Source organism: Carassius gibelio, chromosome A9, assembly GCF_023724105.1.
Source record: "Carassius gibelio isolate Cgi1373 ecotype wild population from Czech Republic chromosome A9, carGib1.2-hapl.c, whole genome shotgun sequence".
In the NCBI taxonomy this organism is placed as follows: Eukaryota; Metazoa; Chordata; class Actinopteri; order Cypriniformes; family Cyprinidae; genus Carassius; species Carassius gibelio.
This window is the reverse complement of record NC_068379.1, coordinates 27,802,189-27,820,917: the sequence shown is the minus strand read 5'-3', so window position 1 is coordinate 27,820,917 and position 18,729 is coordinate 27,802,189. Positions and strand designations below refer to the sequence as shown.

The window sequence follows — 18,729 nt, the reverse complement described above, 5'->3', positions numbered from 1 at the left end:
TTTTTTAGACATTATGCCCCTTTTTACAAGATGTGAGCGAAAATTTTTCAGGTGTCCCCAGCATGTGTCTGTGAAGCTTCATTTCAAAATACCCCACAGATCATTTATTATATTATTTTTCTGATACATTGCTTATAATTTAAGCAAAAAAAAAAAACAAAAAAAGAGGAGTTGGTGGATTTTTATCATTATGGGATAGTTGTGTACACACCAACAAACATTTGCATTCAAACTCATATAAAAGTAGATTTTGGACAATGGTTTTTTTTTTTATGAGGGTGCATATTGTTGTTGATATACGAATACTGTCCTGCATTGAAAATGTTAGTGAAAAAAATACTGCCAAAAATAACATTTTGTCCTTTTGCTATAACATAGATTTTCTTCCTGTTCTTCCCATATTTTGTGCTTGCTTACCATATTTCAATATGGATGCTGAATTTATGTAACATTATTTTGTAATACAATCACTTTATATATCATCTTGCTTTGCTTTCCTTCTTATTCTTCTCGTAGAAAAGCGTTTCTTCCTTTCCTGAACACAGCAGAAAGGAGGCCAGATCAGATTCACACTGTTTTCAGTTTTAGAAAGGTGTCAATTTAACCTCATATGTGTCATTGTGCTAGTACTATACTATACTATAGTATATTCTGAAGCATGTTGGTAACCAAACAGTTTGGGTTCTCATTGACTTCCATGGATGAAAAATACAATGCAAGTCAATGTGAACGGAAACCGTTTGCCAACGTTCTTTAAACGATCTTCTTATGTGTTCTGCTAAAGAAAGAATGTCATACAGGTTTAGAAAGACATGAGTAATAATCATTTTAATTTTCTTTCCCTTCAACAGATTATCATTAAAAGTTATTATGGTTAATAAAAAGATTGTATTTTCTTTAACACCACATCAATGTTTATAAATTAAGTGTCAAAGATGTACGTTTTTTGTTGTTGTTGTTGTTCTCAAATATCTGATAATTAATTGTGGTGATTTTTTTTTTTTAAATAACACCTACCTTTAAAAATAGTTGATGAAATGAACTGGCTGCTGCTCATGTGAGAAACACGCTTGTTTACAGCATCTTCAGAACAAAGCCAGTGGGATGGAGTTGCTCAATTTCCTGGATAACTGTGGGTAAATAATGATGTATGGCCTCGCATCTGTGACACATCTTTCCTCTGATGTTGAAAAATCACTTCCATATTGTGTGTGTCAGGTTTTTCTACATGAAGTTCAAAGTTTCTTTCTTAAGATTTAATTATAAACCTCACGTTGTTTCTCCTAAATCCTAATAATTTTATTTAAAAAAAAATAAACATTCCAGTCATTCATTTAAAATTCAAAAATGATATGAAAATAAAATGTAATAAAAAAAAATAGTTTATTCATTTATATTGATTTCTTATTTATATTTATTCTTAAAATATATATCCAAATATATTTCCAGATATATCCAGAATTCCTATTAAATGGCCTCATGACTTCATATCATAAATCTATTAGGATGATTTTAGGCCACATGACTCTTAGTTTCACTTTTGGTGTTTTGATCATGTTTATGTCTTGAACACGAGTGAGGATCTTGTGACCGTTAGGATATTTCAAATTTCCCCAACAAACATCTCTAATCTTCTGCTTTCTTATAGCGGGATAAAAGCAACATCCTCGTCTTCTGCATCTTCTTAAGGTATCATAAACTTAGAGGTGAGGATCAGCTTGTCTCCTGTTAAAGGGAAAAAATGTTTCGATATTCCTGAGAACTAAGAATAGGTTTCTGAGAAATAAATAGACAAATTAGAACATCTTAGTTGAGATTATGCACTTGAAGTAACCTTTAAGACTTAGACAAACAGGATATATCAACAAGGGTATAAAATAGTCTTCATTGACATCTCTGACATTTCATCCTGTGGATTATTATCACGGTACCAAATCAAAAAAAGAAGTTATGATGACTGGTAAGTCCAATATCTTAATTTTATAATTTAATCAGAAGTCCACAATTTGAAATCGGATTTTAATAATGCACCGTTAACCTGGATAATTTGAATTTACTTATAACACTAAAGAAACGAACTGCTTTAAAAGACAAAGTGTTGGCAAAGTGTTGTGAACGTAAAAAATTTAGTTTATTTAACTTAAAATGTTTTTTGATCAATTTACAGTAATTACACTTGTATTTAAGCTCTATGTATCCATTTCCAAGTTAAATCTTCATCAGTTGTTTTATCTTTCCAATTATGTTAAACTATAAAATTAGAAGAAAAAATTATATATATATAACATTCTAATTCAATTTCAAATCTGAAAACATAATTTTTTATGTCCTGAGAACATTTCTCCATAAAACTCAATAAAAAAAAATAATTGATTTCTGTGATGCAAAGCTGAATTTTTAGGATCACTATCACATGATCCTTTAGAAATCATTCTAATATGATGATTCATTATCAAAGTTGGAAACAGTTCTGCTGCTTAATATTTTTTCAGAACATGTGATACTTTTTTAGGATTCTTTGATGAAAAAAAAAAAAAAAAAAAGCGATGTTTTTAAAATATAAATATTTTGTAATAACAATATACACTACTGGTCAGTAATTTGGAGTCAGTAATTTTTTTTTCTTTCTTCTTTTTAAATAAAATCAATACTTTTATTCAGCAAGGATGTGTTAAATTGATAAAAAGTGACAGTAAAGAAAATATATTATTAGAATATATATTATTAATTTTATTTTTTATTTTGAATAAATGCAGTTATTTTTAACCTTTTATTCATCTAATATATTAGACAGCAGAACTGTTTCCAACACTCATAATAAATCAGAATATTAGAATGATTTCTAAATGATCATGTGATTGACTGGATGTTACATGTGACACTGAAGACTGGAGTAATGATGCTGAAAATTCAGCTTTGCATCACAGGAATAAATTATTTGTTTTAAGTATATTCAAATAGAAAGCTATTATTTTAAGTTGTAATAATATTTCACAATATTACTGCTTTTTCTGTATTTTTGATCAAATAACTGCAGGCTTGATGAGCAGAAGAAACTTCTTTCAAAAACATTAAAAATAGTAAAGTCTGTACTATATATATATATATATATATATATATATATATATATATATATATATATATGTTTATATAACATTTCCATTTTTATACTGTAAACTTCTAAAACCTAAATAACCTATTATTGAAGTACTAAACTTTATTACTTGCTGTAAGAATTGTTTTAATAATACATTTCACTTTTTGTTATCACAGATTGCTTTAATATTTCCTATTTATCCTTTTCTAACAGATCCAAACCATTTACTGAATATCAGTGACTATGGTGACTTCTACGGTGAGCTCAACAACACAGATCTCCAGAACTCGACTGAATTTGTCGTGGATGAGACTACGTTGCTTTGCTCCTCCGCCTCCATGGTGGATGCCGTCAACATTGCGTTCTGTGTCTTATTTGTGTTCATCTTTCTGATGGCTATTCCTGGGAACCTGATCGTAGGCTGGGTCATTGTCTCGCACAGACACATGCTTACCGCCTCAGATGTCTACTTATTCAACCTGATGCTGGCCGACACGTTATTGGCTCTGATTCTGCCGTTTTCAGCCTTTTCCGTGATCCACGGTTGGGTGTTTGGTGATATTGCATGCAAGTTGGTTTGCCTGGTGAAGGAAATGAACTTCTACACCAGCATTTTGTTTCTGGTGTGCATCAGCGTGGATCGCTACATGGTCATCGTCAGAGCTATGGAGTCCCAGAAGGCTCGGAGAAGATTGTGCAGCGGAGTCGCCTGCGCATTGGTGTGGGTCTTTGGATTGGTGCTCTCTTTGCCGTCATTCTACAACGAGGTGTATTACGAGCCAGTTTCCCAGCAGACCATTTGTGCAGAACGCTTTGAGACGAATAACGCTGACGAGTGGCGACTGGCCACGCGTATCATGAGGCATCTGCTCGGGTTCCTCTTCCCCCTGGTGGTCATGTTGATCTGCTACAGCTTGACAGTGGAGCGGCTCTTGCGTACACGCTGTTTCCAGAAACAAAGAGCCATGAAGGTCATTGTGGCTGTGGTTGTGGCCTTTCTTCTGTGCTGGACCCCCTTTCATGTTTCGACGATTGTTGACACCCTCCTGAGGACCAGAGTGGTTCAATTCAGCTGTTCCACACAAACATCGGTGGACGTCGCCATGTTCGTAACTCAAAACCTTGGCCTTCTGCACTGCTGCGTGAACCCGTGGCTGTACGCCTTTGTGGGAGAGAAGTTCAGAAAAAGATTTCTGCAGATGCTTCATAGAAGAAGAGTTCTGGAGTCGTTCTGCCTCTCCAGATCTAGCAGGGCAACTTCTTCGACCTCAGAAGCCACTTCCAGCTTTCTGTGAGCTAAACAATGGGCATCAGTGTATGCAAACTTTAAATAATGTAGTGCACCTTCCCTTGCTTGGTTGAACTAGAAAACACTTTGTTGTACGGGGCTAATTGCCATGATGAATTGGCTCCCCCTATTGGTCAGAAAAAGCACCTTTTTGATGCCTAAATGAATAAAAAGGAAAGGAGCTACACCACTTTTGCACAACTTCAGCATCACCAACTCTAAGCTTCCGACAACTCTTTCACTCTTTATTTAAAACAATATTTTCATTGTACGTATGAATTAGAATAGTTTGCAAGAGCTTTGTTATAAACACAGTGAGGGTGTTAAAGTGGACTAGTGATTGTATGAGTTTACGTGTTTGGCATTTAATGTCCCCGACAACCTCTGTAGTCTCATTTTGACGCATGAAGACAACTGCTTTTTGTGAAAAGTGAAAGCTTTAAAAAACACACAGAATAGGGGTGTTACTAAAGTATTTTATATTGTTGAATAAAACATGAAAATATGTTGAGCTTGTGTTAATTACAGGCATTATTAGAAAACATTCAAAAAACCCATTGACTTCGGGACAATGGAACCGGAAGTGCTATAATTATAACTTGTTTCCAGTTTCTGGCCTACAAAAATGCATATCAGCAGCACTATACTGCTTGGTTGAGCTACTGGTGCCCACAAAAAAAGTCACTTTCATACCAAGCAGCTTTCTGTTGGTCAATTCTTGTGAACACATTGTGAAAACTGCATTGGGAAATCTTTTGTGCTCATGCAAATTTCTGATTTGTGGATTCCTATTGAAATGACTGGCATTTTATAAGTACTTATAAAGCACATACTCTGCATAACAGTATTCTACATCCTTAATCCCATACAATACCTAAATATAACAACTACTGTCATGGATAGCTGAGCCAATGTTGAGCCAAGTCATCATGGTTGATAGTTAATAGTGAGAACTGGATCTTAAAATAGTGTGACTGTTCTGCAGAAAGCTAGGCTTCTGGTTTGTAGAGAGGTGTGTGTTTGAAGTTAGCAAAACAGCTCTTTGAATAGCTTATTGTATATTTGTTTTTATTATTATAATTATTATTATAATTATTATTATTTTTGTCAAGGCAGCTGGTCTGTATGTGGACAGTACACAATTATTTTATTTTATTTAAAGAGATAATGTGCATGTTTTAAATATATAGTATGATGTACAAGAAAGTAAATATTGTATTAAAAGACTGAAGGTTTTCTGAAATGCGTTACATTTTTTCCTCCATAAATTGTACTTTAAATAGGACTGTATAAAGTGCATGAAAGCTATTAGGAATATTTTTTTTGTGTGTTTGTGGTGTAATGGTTTGTCAGTATTAAATGGATGGAATGACAGAAAAATCTCTCCAGAACTTATAATGGATTTACTTTTTGATTTTCATGCTCATTTGTAAATAATAATAAAAAAAAATGTATGAACACTCTTTGTATGTCTCTTTAATATACATTCAGCCAGTCACTGCTGCAAAATTAAAATGATCAGTACTGTCAGATATACAGATACTGTTTCACAATTGTGGTTGAGGCCACTTCTTTATCGTGTGATACTGAATGTGACATTTGATGAGCATGATAGCATTAGCCTACTTTTAATCACACTTAATTTTTAGTTCATTTTAAATATAGTTTTTTAAGTTATATTTGAGTTTCATGGGCACATTTTTTATTTATTTTTGTATGTTTCAGTTTTTGAAAGCAGCAGCCTGAAAGTAAAATTTAAAAGTGGTGTCACAGAATTGGCGTTCTGTAAAAAGATTGGTTTGGTACCCAAAAAATATAATCTTACTGTCGGTCACCTACTGATTCTAACAGACAGCAAATAATAAAATAAAATAACTACAATTAAAATGATTATATTTCAGGTTTCTAAAATGTATATGAGTTGAATGTTCTTCAGTGGAATGTTCTTTAAAAATTCACTTGATTCTTCAGTCAGATTTTAAAAAATATTTATAATTCCAGTTTCTGATAAAATAAATAAAATAGAATGCGTTTTTGCTGTTAAAAACATAAGATGTCTATAGACATCTTTCCCTTTCGAATGGTCTCTCCCACTGTGTTGACAAGCTTACAGGGAAACACCTATTTATTCTGTTACTGAAGCCTGTAGCTGCACGAACCAACAGCTCTTCAACTCATCAAAAAGGGGAGGAGCTGACCTCTATATAAGTTTTGTAAGATTTTTCTCCGTCTGCAATGAGGATCATCTCCTTGCTGACTCTGCATGCATGAAGCATAAGAAGGAAGGTCAGCCTGCTCCTCGCCCTCAGAGAAGGAGCCCACGGCAGCGGAAGAATCCAGAAGCCTTCCCATGCGGCAGTCCGGCACATCTAAGAGCAAATTTATGAGCAAATTTAAGACTGTTGAGGATCTCGGCCTGGCTTGGTCGGTTCTGGAGAAGCTGCACAAGTCCTGATGCCTCTGCATGCTACTAAGGCCGCTGTACACTGTAGGCAAGGCCAGGGCCAATTTTGTGGTTTTTGAGCGCTACCTTTGCCTGAATATGTTTCAAGCTGGACCTGTCCTTCTCACTTGCAAACCACCGCTGTGATAGTGGATCCACATATTCAAAAGAGCATTTATCTCCTCCTCATTTCTAGGAATGTCAGTTCCTCATCCCCTTGTGGTGAATTAACATTTGAAAAGATAGAATCACTACCCATTCATCTTCAGGCTTGGAAGTTATCCTGGATGTGTCAATTTGTATTCTGAAAACCATAGAATGAGGTTACACACTTCAGGTCGCTCACAGACTACCTCACTTTAGAGGCATTATTCAGATTTTGGTGTGGGACAACAATGCTCACGTTCTCCAGCCTGAAGTACAAACACTGCTTGCAAAAGGAGCCATGGAAGCCTTACTTTTACTTGAGTATATTTTTTCAGTATACATTCTTTTCTGTAGGAGGAAGTACTTTCTTTCCAGGCAATATGAAACACATCTAATTTTGTTTTCTTCTAGCTGGACCACGGTGTCGGACTGTTTATCTTAATCTTCTTTAAGCATAAAAGAGCAACTGTATCTAAAGTGCTTGAAAAGAGAGAGTCCAAATTTCTGTTACAACATCACGTTTTTCTGAGCTTATGGATATGCTGAGGAATAGAGACAAGTCAGGAAGATTATTTACAAAGCAGTCATTTGTGGTAGAAGTGATGGTTCTACCATATTTGTAACAAGGAGTTGAATTTGCAGCTTTAGCTAAATGGGGTATACACGAGATTAGATATTGATCTGTGATATTATCGCTTTGCTGGAGAACAACATTAACATCCATGTCAGAGTATTCAATTTAGAGTAAGATTATGACAGTGAGTAGGTCCTGACACATGTTGTCTAAACCCAATGGAGTTTAGAATGTCTAAAAATGCTGATCCCAATGCACCATTTTCATTATCTACATGGATATTTAAATCGTCAACAATTAACAATTAACACTTCCCCTTTCACTTTTTGGATGTGGCTAACGTTTATATTAGAATCATTTAGAATCATTAAAATAATTTAATCATCTGGTTTTAGCCAGGTTTCTGTTTAAGTTATGATCTGTTATCATATCATTTACAAACGGCGCTTTTGTAGAAAGGGATCTAATATTCATTCTTTATCATTTGTTTATCTGTATTATATTATCTTTTTTTATAATTATTTGTTTAACAACAATAAAATTTTTACATTTAAATTGGTTTCGATGGTTTTTTTTATTTATTTTCTAGTTCAGGGAACACAGTCTCCATAGGAAGGCAGTTACATACATCTGGAATGGCTTGAAGGTGAGTAAATCACGGGGTAATTTTTTTAAATGCATAGGTTTTCATTACCTATGCATTTTACTTGAGCGATGCATTGTAGAATACAATGTCATGTGCAAGACGTTGCTTAAGATGTGGGACTTGGGTGCAACGTTTAAAGACATCCATCTAGTGTCGCATTTACATTGAAAAACAATGGAAAATACAGAAGTTGAATGGAAAAATGCATTCTCTGAGATTGGACCTGGCACAATATGAATATTACATTTAAAAAAAAAAAAAAAAAAATTTGCATAGACCAACATATTAGAAAATTTTGTTTATTTTTATCCTATAAATTAACACATTTTAGATCACCACATATTAATACGTCAAGCAAGTCATGTTTACACATACAGGGAATTTTTTACTGACAGAAGCTCAACAGAATGACAGTGACAAGACAGGACACACATGATAAAAATAATAATATACAAATAGACAAAATAGACAATGTACAAAAAAGCTAAATAAAAATATAATATAAACAATTATGATGTATGATGTGTGAATTTTTTTATGTAAGCAAGTATGGTGTTAAATAGGTAATGTATATAGTGTTGTGTGTTCCAATATTTTTGTTAAATGTTAATGAGATAGATTGCCTGAGATAAGAAACTGTTTCTGTGTCTGGTCATTCTGCTGCTCAGAGCTCTGTAGCGTTGACCAGATGGCAACAGTTCAAAGAGGGAATGTGCTGGATGCGAGGGGTACAAAGTGATTTTACTGGCGCTTTTGCACACTCTGGATAAGTACAATTCTTAGAGAGATGGGAGGGTTGTACAAATGATTCGCTCAGCAGTCAGGACTACCCTCTGTAGTCTTCTGAGGTCAGATTTGGTAGGTGAGCTAAATCAGACAGTTATTGAAGTGCAGAGGATGGATTCAATGATGGTGGAGTAGAACTGTTTCAGCAGCTCCTGTGGCAGGTTGAACTTCCTCAGCTGGTGAAAGAAGTACAGCCTCTGCTAGTCCTTTTTCACAATGGAGACAATGTGATTGTCCAACTTCAGGTCCTTGGAGATGGTGGTGCCCAGTAGACTAAATGACTCCACTGTTATTACAGTGCTGTCCATGATGGTTAGTGGGGGGAGAGCAGGGGGGTTTCTCCTTAAAACCACGATCATCTCCACAGTTTTGAGCGTGTTGAGCTCCAGGTTGTTGAGACTGCACCAGACAGCCAGCTCTTTAACCAGCTCTTTAAGGAGACTCATCACCATACTAAATGAGGTAGATGAGTGTGGTGTTGTCTGCAAACTTCAGGAGCTTGACAGAGGGGTCCTTAGATGTACAGTCGTTGGTATACAGGGAGAAGAGAAGTGGGGAGAGGACGCAACCCTGGGGGATGCCAGTGCTGATCGTACAGGTGCTGTTTGAGAGTTTTCCCTGTCTTACAAGCTGCTACCTGCCTGTCAGGAAGCTCCTGATTCACTGACAGATGGGTGTTCGCATGGAGAGCTGAGTTAGTTTGGCAGGAGGAGGTTTGGGATGATAGTGTTAAAAGCAGAGCAGAAGTCCACAAATATGATCCTCACATAAGTCCCCGGTCTTGTCTAAATGTTGCAGAATGTAATGCAGTCCCATGTTGTCTGTGTCATCCACTGACCTGTTTGCTCTGTAGGCAAACTGCAGGGGGTCCAGTAAGGGTCCAGTAATGTACTTCAGATAAGTGAAAACTAGTCTTTCGAATGACTTCATGACCAAAGACGTTAAAGCCACAAGTCTGTAGTCATTTACTTCTGTAATTTGGGGTTTCTTTGGGTCAGGGATAATGGTGGAGCGTTTGAAGCATGAGCAGATTTTGCACAGCTACAGTGATCAGATGAAGATATGTGTGAAGACAGAGGCCAGCTGATCAGCACAGGATTTCAGACAGGCTGGTGTAACACCATCTGGGCATGGTGCCTGTCTTCTCTTGTTCTTTCTGAAGACCTGATGCACGTTATCCTCACTGATTTGGAGTGCTGAAAGGGAGGAGAGCGGGGCTGCAGGAGGTGTGAAAAGTGTTTTTTTTTCAAACCTGCAATAAAACTTGTTCATATCGTCTTCTATTTGTTGATTCTCCACAGTGCTGGGGGAAAGTGTCTTGTAGTTGGTGATCTCTTTCAGAGCTTTCTATACTAAAGCAGGATCACTGGAAAAGAATTTGCTCTTTAGCTTTCAAGTATAATTCCTCTTTGCCACTCTGATCTCCTTTTCTAATGTGTATTTGGCCTGATTATACAAGAATCCATCCCGATTTCTGTGAGCGTCTTCTTTGGCCTGACGGAGCTGTCTGAGTTTTGGAGTGAACCATGGTTTGTCATTGTTGTAAGTTAGATGATTCTTGGAAGGAATGCACATATTTTCACAGAAACTGATATAAGATGTTACAGTGTCTGTGAGCTCGCCCAGATCGGTTAAAAAAATACTCCAGTCAGTGAGGTCAAAACTAGCTTATTATTCCTGCTCTGTTTCATTAGTCCATCTTTTTACAGTCCTAAAAACAGGTTTAGTTTATTTCAGTTTCTAACTGTAGGTCGGTATAAGACGAACCAAACAGTGATCAGAGTGTCCGAAAGCTGGTTGTGGTACAGAGTGATATGGATCCTTTATTGTTGTGTAACAGTGTAACGTTCAGTAAAACGTCAGAATAATTTAAATCTGGTAGAAGATTTTGTGGTGTGTTCTGCTGAATGTTCAGAAGTTCATCCCTGGTGAAACTGATCGTGTTTGATAAACAAAGAAATAGGAAATACGAACAAAAACAGTACAAACACTGGAGAGCCAAGTACTGAAGAAGTTGTGTGCGGCACCATCGAGAGTTAGAAACATCTATTCATGCAGTATGCAGATGTAACAATAATAACCAAAACCATTCATAAATACTCAAATTTGAATAGTAATAACAACATATTTTATTGCAAACCCTCAATTGCAGAGCCTTTTATACTCTTTCAACACTTAAGCTTTATCGTTAATCCTGACTGGTGATGAAATGCTTAATGACAGTTGGGTGATTTTCTCTCTCCACTTCTTCCATTCTTGGCAGGAAGTTTGTGTGTCAAATATGCTAATTAAAATATGATTTTGTGAAACAGAACCTAATATGAATGCTACAACATGCACTTGGCAGATGTTTAATTTCAAAAGCCTACTATATTTCATCATTAAATTCTATTTTCACACTCATCTTGAGTGAGGGGGCAGGATAGTCCTGCATGGTGAGGGGGTCCCCAGTGGCGCCAGCCCTCAATAAATTTAATGTTGGTTTTGGATGACTCTCCGGTGAAACCAAAGTACTGATAATATCTCTGCTCTACATTATTTTTGCTTATTCACACAGGAAGGAAAGAGACAGGGTCGCCTAGTGATAATCAGCAGGCCTGTAGCTAGCTATGACGTTACGGATGTGCTGACCTCGGTAAATTTTCAAAAATAAAATTTGTTCTCTAATGACTAATTTGCTGTTAAACTCTTCATATGAATGTTTTCCTGATATGCATAATTCAGTTTAGACCTTTGCAAGAATGTTTAGCATCCGTGGTATGAAAACTGTCGCTGCAAGATGCTGGCGGAGTTAACAAGTCTTCTTCACTCTCAGAAATAAAGGGACAAAAGCTATCACTGGGGCGGTTCCTTTTCAAAAGGTAAATACCTAAAGGGTCCATTTTGGTACCTTAAAGGTACATATTTGTACTTAAAGTGTACATACTAGAACCTAATAGGAACAAAAGTCTACCTTTTGAAAAGGTACCACCCCAGTGACAGCATTTGTACCTTTATTTCTGAGGGTATTGAGAGTCGTGAGCTCTGCCAGATCCAGCTATTTTAAGTGTTTTTGGACTTGTTTTTTCCACTTAATTTGACACTTTAGAAAGTTAATAAAGTAGGACATTGCAGTTTAGGGTCAGCGATATCTTTATATTATCGTATGTGTAGAAAATTTGAAATAATTTCGGTTTTATTTTTATTTATGTTTCTTATTGTTCCTGTGGCTGAGTGGTAGAGCATTCTGTTAGTAGCGCAAAAGGTTGTCGGTTCAATTCCCAGAGAACACCACACATCCTCATAAAAAAGTAATAATAATAATGTATAGCCTGAATGCACTGTGAGTTGCTTTTGATAAAAGTTTCTTCCAGGTGCATAAAGGTAAATGGTATTGTTTGTTTTGATAGCAATGTCTGGCAACACTAAATCCCTGGCACTAAAACTGACAGTAATTAAAAAAGCAAACTGACTATTGGTGACAAGACACAACATTCAGTTATGGAAACGCAAAAAAAAAAAAAAAAAAAATGATATTATCTATCAGAGACGTTATCAATGCTGTCCAAAACAGTAGCATTTAACACTGGTACACATACCCCCCCTCCACTCCCCCCCCCCCACCGATTATAATCAGTTGTTATGAAACCACTTACAGAAAATTAACAGTCAGTCAGTATTGAGTAATTTTCACTGGATGATCTTCTAAAACCTAGACTGTCAGACCTGAGCGCTGTTAATCAGTAAAATCACAGAAAATAAAACGGTAAGAAAATAACATTTTTATCAATTTATAGAAAGTTTGTTCATCTTTTAATTCATTTAAAGATTAATGGATTAGCAATCTGACTTTAAGTGAAATATTGCACTGAACTATTTAAGCATACTTTTAGTTGCATGCATTTACGCTTCATCTAAAAGCTCCAGTCAAAAGTTTAGACAAAGCAACTCATTCTTTTTTATTTTTTTTATTTTGCACTTTAAGAATAAATTAAGAATAAATGTCAAGTCATATTTATATAGGACTTTTATGTCTACAAATTGTTTCAAAGCAGGTTCACAGTAATAAATAAGAAAATAACTGTTGATTGTTGATTCAGTTCAGTTAAATATTGCAAATTTAAAATTAACTGTAAAAAACTGTTCATTGCCTTCAAATTTTAAGTTTAGTCAACTCAAATATCCAAGTTGTCACTAGCACAATATAGCATTTCAAGTTTTACTAAACTTAAAACTTTCAGGTGGCAGGGCTTGAAAAGAAAAAACTGCGTTCCTCTGTATTATTACTGTTCCAAAACTGGTTTGGTAGGAAAAATCTGTTAATAACGTTATTATTTTAAAACAAATGTCTTTGCCTATAATAGGCTAATAATAATAACAATAGCCTAATAATAATAATAATGTACAGTATTGTCTTTGTATTTGAATTGTATTTCAGCACCCCGGGTTGCCATTTGGTTGAAAACACAGCAAAAACCATCTTCAATATTTTGAATTTGGACTGCAATACCTATTTCAACCACTCTGAGTCAATCCCACATACTAGAGCTGTAATCGGGCCTTAAAATTTAGGACCGACAGGACCCGAGCCTGACAGGTTTCGGCCCGAGCACGACAAGTACATTTTGATTGACAGCTTTTTTAAAGTGCAAAATCTAGTGACCCGGGAACAATTGCTGGAACACTTTACCCGTGAATTTGCCGGAATGGCAGTGTGAAAGGGGCTTAGTTGGGTCAAAATGCCTGTCTTTGCGAGTATCCTCGTCAACACAGTAATTTGTGTCCTACATCAATGTTAAAGGGATAGTTCACCCAAAAATGAAAATGTGATGCTTACCCCCAGGGCATCCAAGATGTAGATGACTTTGTTTCTTCAGTAGAACACAAACGGACATTATTCTTTGTTCTCCTCGACATAACAGAAGGTATTGAGAAGAATGTTCACAACCAGACAGTTTCTGGTCCCCATTGACTCCGATAGTGTATTTATTTATTTTTTAATTATTATTATTATTATTTATTTTTATTTTTTGGTTATCAGTATTGTTCCAAATATATTACTTTGCGATTAACAGCACAGGGAAACTCATACAGGTTTAGAACAACAACAGAATTGTAATTTTTGGGTGAACTATTCCTTTAAAGCAGTCTAATAGCCGATGTTGCCATTTATGTCAATAATGTAAATCAAACATCAGAAAGAAAATAACTCACTGTCCTTGACTGAATCGCTTTTGTATTAAAAGTAAGTATTAATGTATTTCAAAGTCATACAGTGAGTAATAATCAGCCTATTTGTACATTTATCTATTTACAATATAATATTTCTTATTAATTTTAAACTTAAAATTAATTTTAAGTTTTTCAAGTAGGATGATTTGGTATGTATCTTTGTTCTAATTTTTTATAATTTGTTACTGTTTACTTGTGTTCAGTAAGCTTAGTGTTCACTAAGCTTTTTGTGATATTGAAATTGGTAACAAGACATTTCAGTGGCATAAAAATCCTATTTATCATATACATACACACACATATACATATATACCGTACATATATATATATGTATATATAAATAAATATAATAATTTCACTCGTTGGATGTCACATTTGCCTAGGCCGTACTACTGGAATTCTTGATTGATTGACAGCAAATTTCTAATATTAAATTGAATGATAATATAACGTTATTAACCAGTTAATGGCCATTTCATATTTTCAATTCTGTTCGGAACTACAAATTTATTTAGTTTCTAATTCTGGTTCTGTTCCTGTCAAAATATTGTTCTTTTACTGGTTTTCGTTTTTTGTTCCTTGAAACAGTTCAGAGCCCTGGGCAGCACAAACACTTTTTAAGTTATGAAACGAGCTTAATTATCTACTATCTACATTCAAACTAAAAAAATAAATACATTTCATTAATTACATTAATTAACTAATACTCCACAGAATGTCAAGAATGTTGACAGGTGTTGAAACATTTGAGTGAATTAGATTGATATATGTTGGTTCTAATAAATTATTTTTCCCCACAGTTGGAAGTCAAACGTCCTAAACATGGAAACTACTACTCCAGATTTCATATACCCTGATTTGGTGACTCCCTGCCCACAAACCATACAGAGTCTGAACAGCATGGTTTTGGTCTTAGTTTATGCCATAGTCTTCTGTCTGAGCTTGCCAGGCAACATGGTGGTGATATTCGTGGTGAATTGCATGGAGAACCGCAGGACGTCAACTGACGTTTACCTGATGCATTTGGCCATCGCCGACTTGCTCTTTTCTTTGACACTCCCATTCTGGGCTACTTACTTTCACGTCGGCCACTGGATGTTTGGCACAGTTATGTGCAAACTGATTTCAGGCTTGCAGGAAGCTACATTTTACTGCTGCGTCTTTCTTCTGGCATGTATTAGTATCGATCGCTACCTGGCCATCGTGAAAGCAACCCAATTTCTTGCCCAAAAACAGCATCTGGTGGGAAAAGTGTGTGCATTGGTGTGGCTGTGTGCCTTTATGTTGTCCTTGCCCATTATGATAAATCGTGAGGCCTTTGCGTCCAGTTATACGGATCAATATATATGCCATGACAATTTGACCGCAGAAAACATGGACAGCTGGAGACTGAGTTGGCGGATTCTCCACCACACTTTGGGATTCTTCCTGCCATTGGCCGTCATGATTTTCTGCTATGGTTTCACCATCTGCACACTTTGCCGCTTGCGCAACAGCCAAAAACAGAAGGCCATGCGGGTCATCCTATTCGTCGTGTTGGCTTTCATTGTCTGCTGGCTACCCAATAATATTCTAGAGTTAACAGACAACCTGATGCGAGGCGGCCATGTGAAGGAAACGTGTAAACTGAGAGACCGTATAGACGTTGCCTTGTACATCACGCAGGCATTGGCCTTCACCCACTGCGCGATAAACCCTATCTTGTATGCCTTCATTGGAAAGAAATTCCGCAACCAGCTTTTGAAGTCTCTCTTTAAGAAAGGCCTGTTGGGGAGAGACACAATGTCGAAATATCGAGTAGGATCTGCTTATAGCTCTGCAAGCACTAGGCAGATGTCAGTGACTCTGTAGTCAGCTGTGTTCCTCTGTAATATTAAAATGATATGTATTCTTCCTCTTCATGCTTCTTTTAAAAACATAGTTTAGCCAGAAAATGTTATATCATCCCTGTCATGAAAATACAGAGCTTTAAGGTTGGGTCAGTAAAGACAGAATTGTCATTTTTAAGAGGTAAAATAAAAGTGTGCTTGTGTATCTTTGACTTTCTCTGGCTTTTTTAGTGATAATGATCTTTGAAAGGTTTTTCTTTGGTTTGAGGCAAAATGCCGAGCTTGTGCTTTTTCAACGCTGTGTACATATCAGTATGATCTGTGTAAAACACTCTGCAGAGGTTTCTGTTTTTGTTGGAAAAGTGTAACAGGCGAATGTAGATATTTTCTGTTTTGTTTATTTTTCATCTGTATTTTACCTGTAATTTAAAAAATGTTTAATGTCTCTTATGCTCACCTGCATTTATTTGATCAAAAATATCGTAAAACAGTAATATTGTGAAATTTTATTACATAAAAATGTAATTTATTCCTGTGAATTTTCAGCATCATTACTCCAGTCTTGAGTGTCACATGATCCTTCAGAAATCATTCTAATATGCTGATTTGCTGCTCATGAAACATTACCGTTACCAAAAAAATAAAAATAATAAACAATAAAAAAAAGTGAAAGGTTTTATTAGTTGCTTGTTTCAGGACATGCTATTTTTGTTCTTACTCTGAATTAATGTAAAAAAAAAAAAATGTTTTGGCTTCACATGTCTAAATAAAGCTGCTTTCGAAAAAAAAAAATGCTTCTCGACCTTGTACCTTGTACACTAACATCTCCAGTTCCTCTCGACAACAAAACAGGTGGCAACAGTGCTTTAAGTGGCCCAAAAGTATGGAGCCAAAAGAGTCTCAATAAAGATAAATGCACACACTACATTCACATATGCACACACAGGATTCATACATGCACACACATGATTCATAAATACACACACAGGATACACAAATGTGCACAAAATTTACAAATGCACACACTACATTCACATATGCACACATAGGATTCATACATGCACACACGTAATCCATAAATACACACACAGGATACACAAATGTGCACAAAATTCAGAAATGCACACACAAAATTTAAAAAGCACAGAAGATCCACAAATGCATACAAAATTCAGAAATGCACACAAAATTCAGAAATACACACACAATTCAGAAATGCAAACAACATTTACAAATGCACTCAAGATTCACAAATGCACAGGACAAGATTCAGAAATGTATTTCTGATGCACACACACATATATCTTGATTCACAAACTGCTTGCGGTCTGTGAACTTCACTGCATTTGTGTGTGAATTTTGAGACTCCCTTGACTTGGCTCGACACACAAATGCTTTTTTTTAAACAGTGAATGATCAGCAACCAATCAGATATCTCCCTTCTTTTAGCCAATCACAAGAACGCACTCCACGTGGGGGATTGTTTACTTATAAGCCAATCACATGAACGCGTTCACAGAGCCGATATGCCTGGGCATATTATAGCCTACTTATTTATGAAATTGTATGAAGATACAGATGTTTAAATTACAATTCAGGTTTATTTTTTATGTCTCAATACATATAGCCCAGTGACTGCAGAAAAAAAAGTTAACCATGGATTCATAAATTTGAAAGATTTTAATGAAAGTTAAAAAAAAAAATGTTACACCTTTTTGAATATTTAAATATATCTAAATATTATTTTGGATGCAATATAGAAGTCACTTTAATTATAATATTCGGTCCCTATATGAAGAGAGAGTCAGTGGTCCACTGCAAGAGGAAAGTGACTCTCCGGCTGCGCAAAGTGAGTCGCCGACTGCATGAGGAAAGTGAGTCGTTCGCTGAGGAGAGTGAATCGTTCGCTCAACTTCCCTGCGTGAAGAAAGTGAATCGTTCGCTCAGGAAAGGGAGTCGCTCACTGCATGAGCAAAGTGAGTCATTCGCTGCGTGACTCGTGAGGAAAGTGAATCGTTCGATGAGGAAAGTGAGTCGTTCACTGCGAGAGGAAAGTGAATCTCCGGCTGCGGAAAGTGAGTCTCCTGCTGGGTAAAAAGTGGGTCGCCGGCTGCGTGAGGTAAGTGAGTTGTTCGCTGAGAAAAGTGAGTCGTTCGCTGCGTGAGGAAAGTGAATCGTTCGCTGAGGAAAGTGAGTTGTTCGCTGAGGAAAGTGAGTCGTTTGCTGATTGGCTTATAAGTAAACAATCCCCCACGTGGGGTGCATTCTTGTGATTGGCTAAAACAAGGGAGATATCTGATTGTTTGCAGATCATTCCCTGTTTAAATAAAGGCATTTGTGTGTCGAGCCAAGTCAGGGGAGTCTCAAAATTCACACACAAATGCAGTGAAGTTCACAGTCCACAAGCAGTTCGTAACTCAAGATATATGTGTGTGTGCATCAGAAATACATTTCTGAATCTTGTCCTGTGCAATTGTGAATCTTCAGTGCATTTGTAAATGTTGTTTGCATTTCTGAATTGTGTGTGTATTTCTGAATTTTGTGTGTATTTCTGAATTTTGTATGCATTTGTGAATCTTCTGTGCTTTTTAAATTTTGTGTGTGCATTTGTGAATTTTGTGCACATTTGTGTATCCTGTGTGTGTATTTATGGATTATGTGTGTGCATGTATGAATCCTATGCATATGTGAATGTAGTGTGTGCATTC

The 18,729-nt window shown here is 36.0% G+C and overlaps 2 protein-coding genes across 2 annotated transcripts; both read left to right on the top strand.

Annotated features, from left to right (window-relative positions):
• The first annotated feature begins 1,639 nt into the window (after positions 1-1,639).
• On the top strand, positions 1,640-5,851 carry LOC128020088 (C-X-C chemokine receptor type 1). The gene is made up of 2 exons (XM_052606635.1): positions 1,640-1,960; positions 3,311-5,851. Exons 1-2 carry the CDS (start codon positions 1,951-1,953, stop codon positions 4,390-4,392), a joined length of 1,092 nt encoding a protein of 363 aa, XP_052462595.1. The 5' UTR covers positions 1,640-1,950; the 3' UTR covers positions 4,393-5,851.
• Positions 5,852-12,615: 6,764 nt separating this feature from the next.
• On the top strand, positions 12,616-16,813 carry cxcr2 (chemokine (C-X-C motif) receptor 2). Its single transcript, XM_052606634.1, has 2 exons — positions 12,616-12,726; positions 14,993-16,813. Exon 2 carries the CDS (start codon positions 15,015-15,017, stop codon positions 16,041-16,043), a length of 1,029 nt encoding a protein of 342 aa, XP_052462594.1. The 5' UTR covers positions 12,616-12,726; positions 14,993-15,014; the 3' UTR covers positions 16,044-16,813.
• Positions 16,814-18,729: the final 1,916 nt, after the last annotated feature.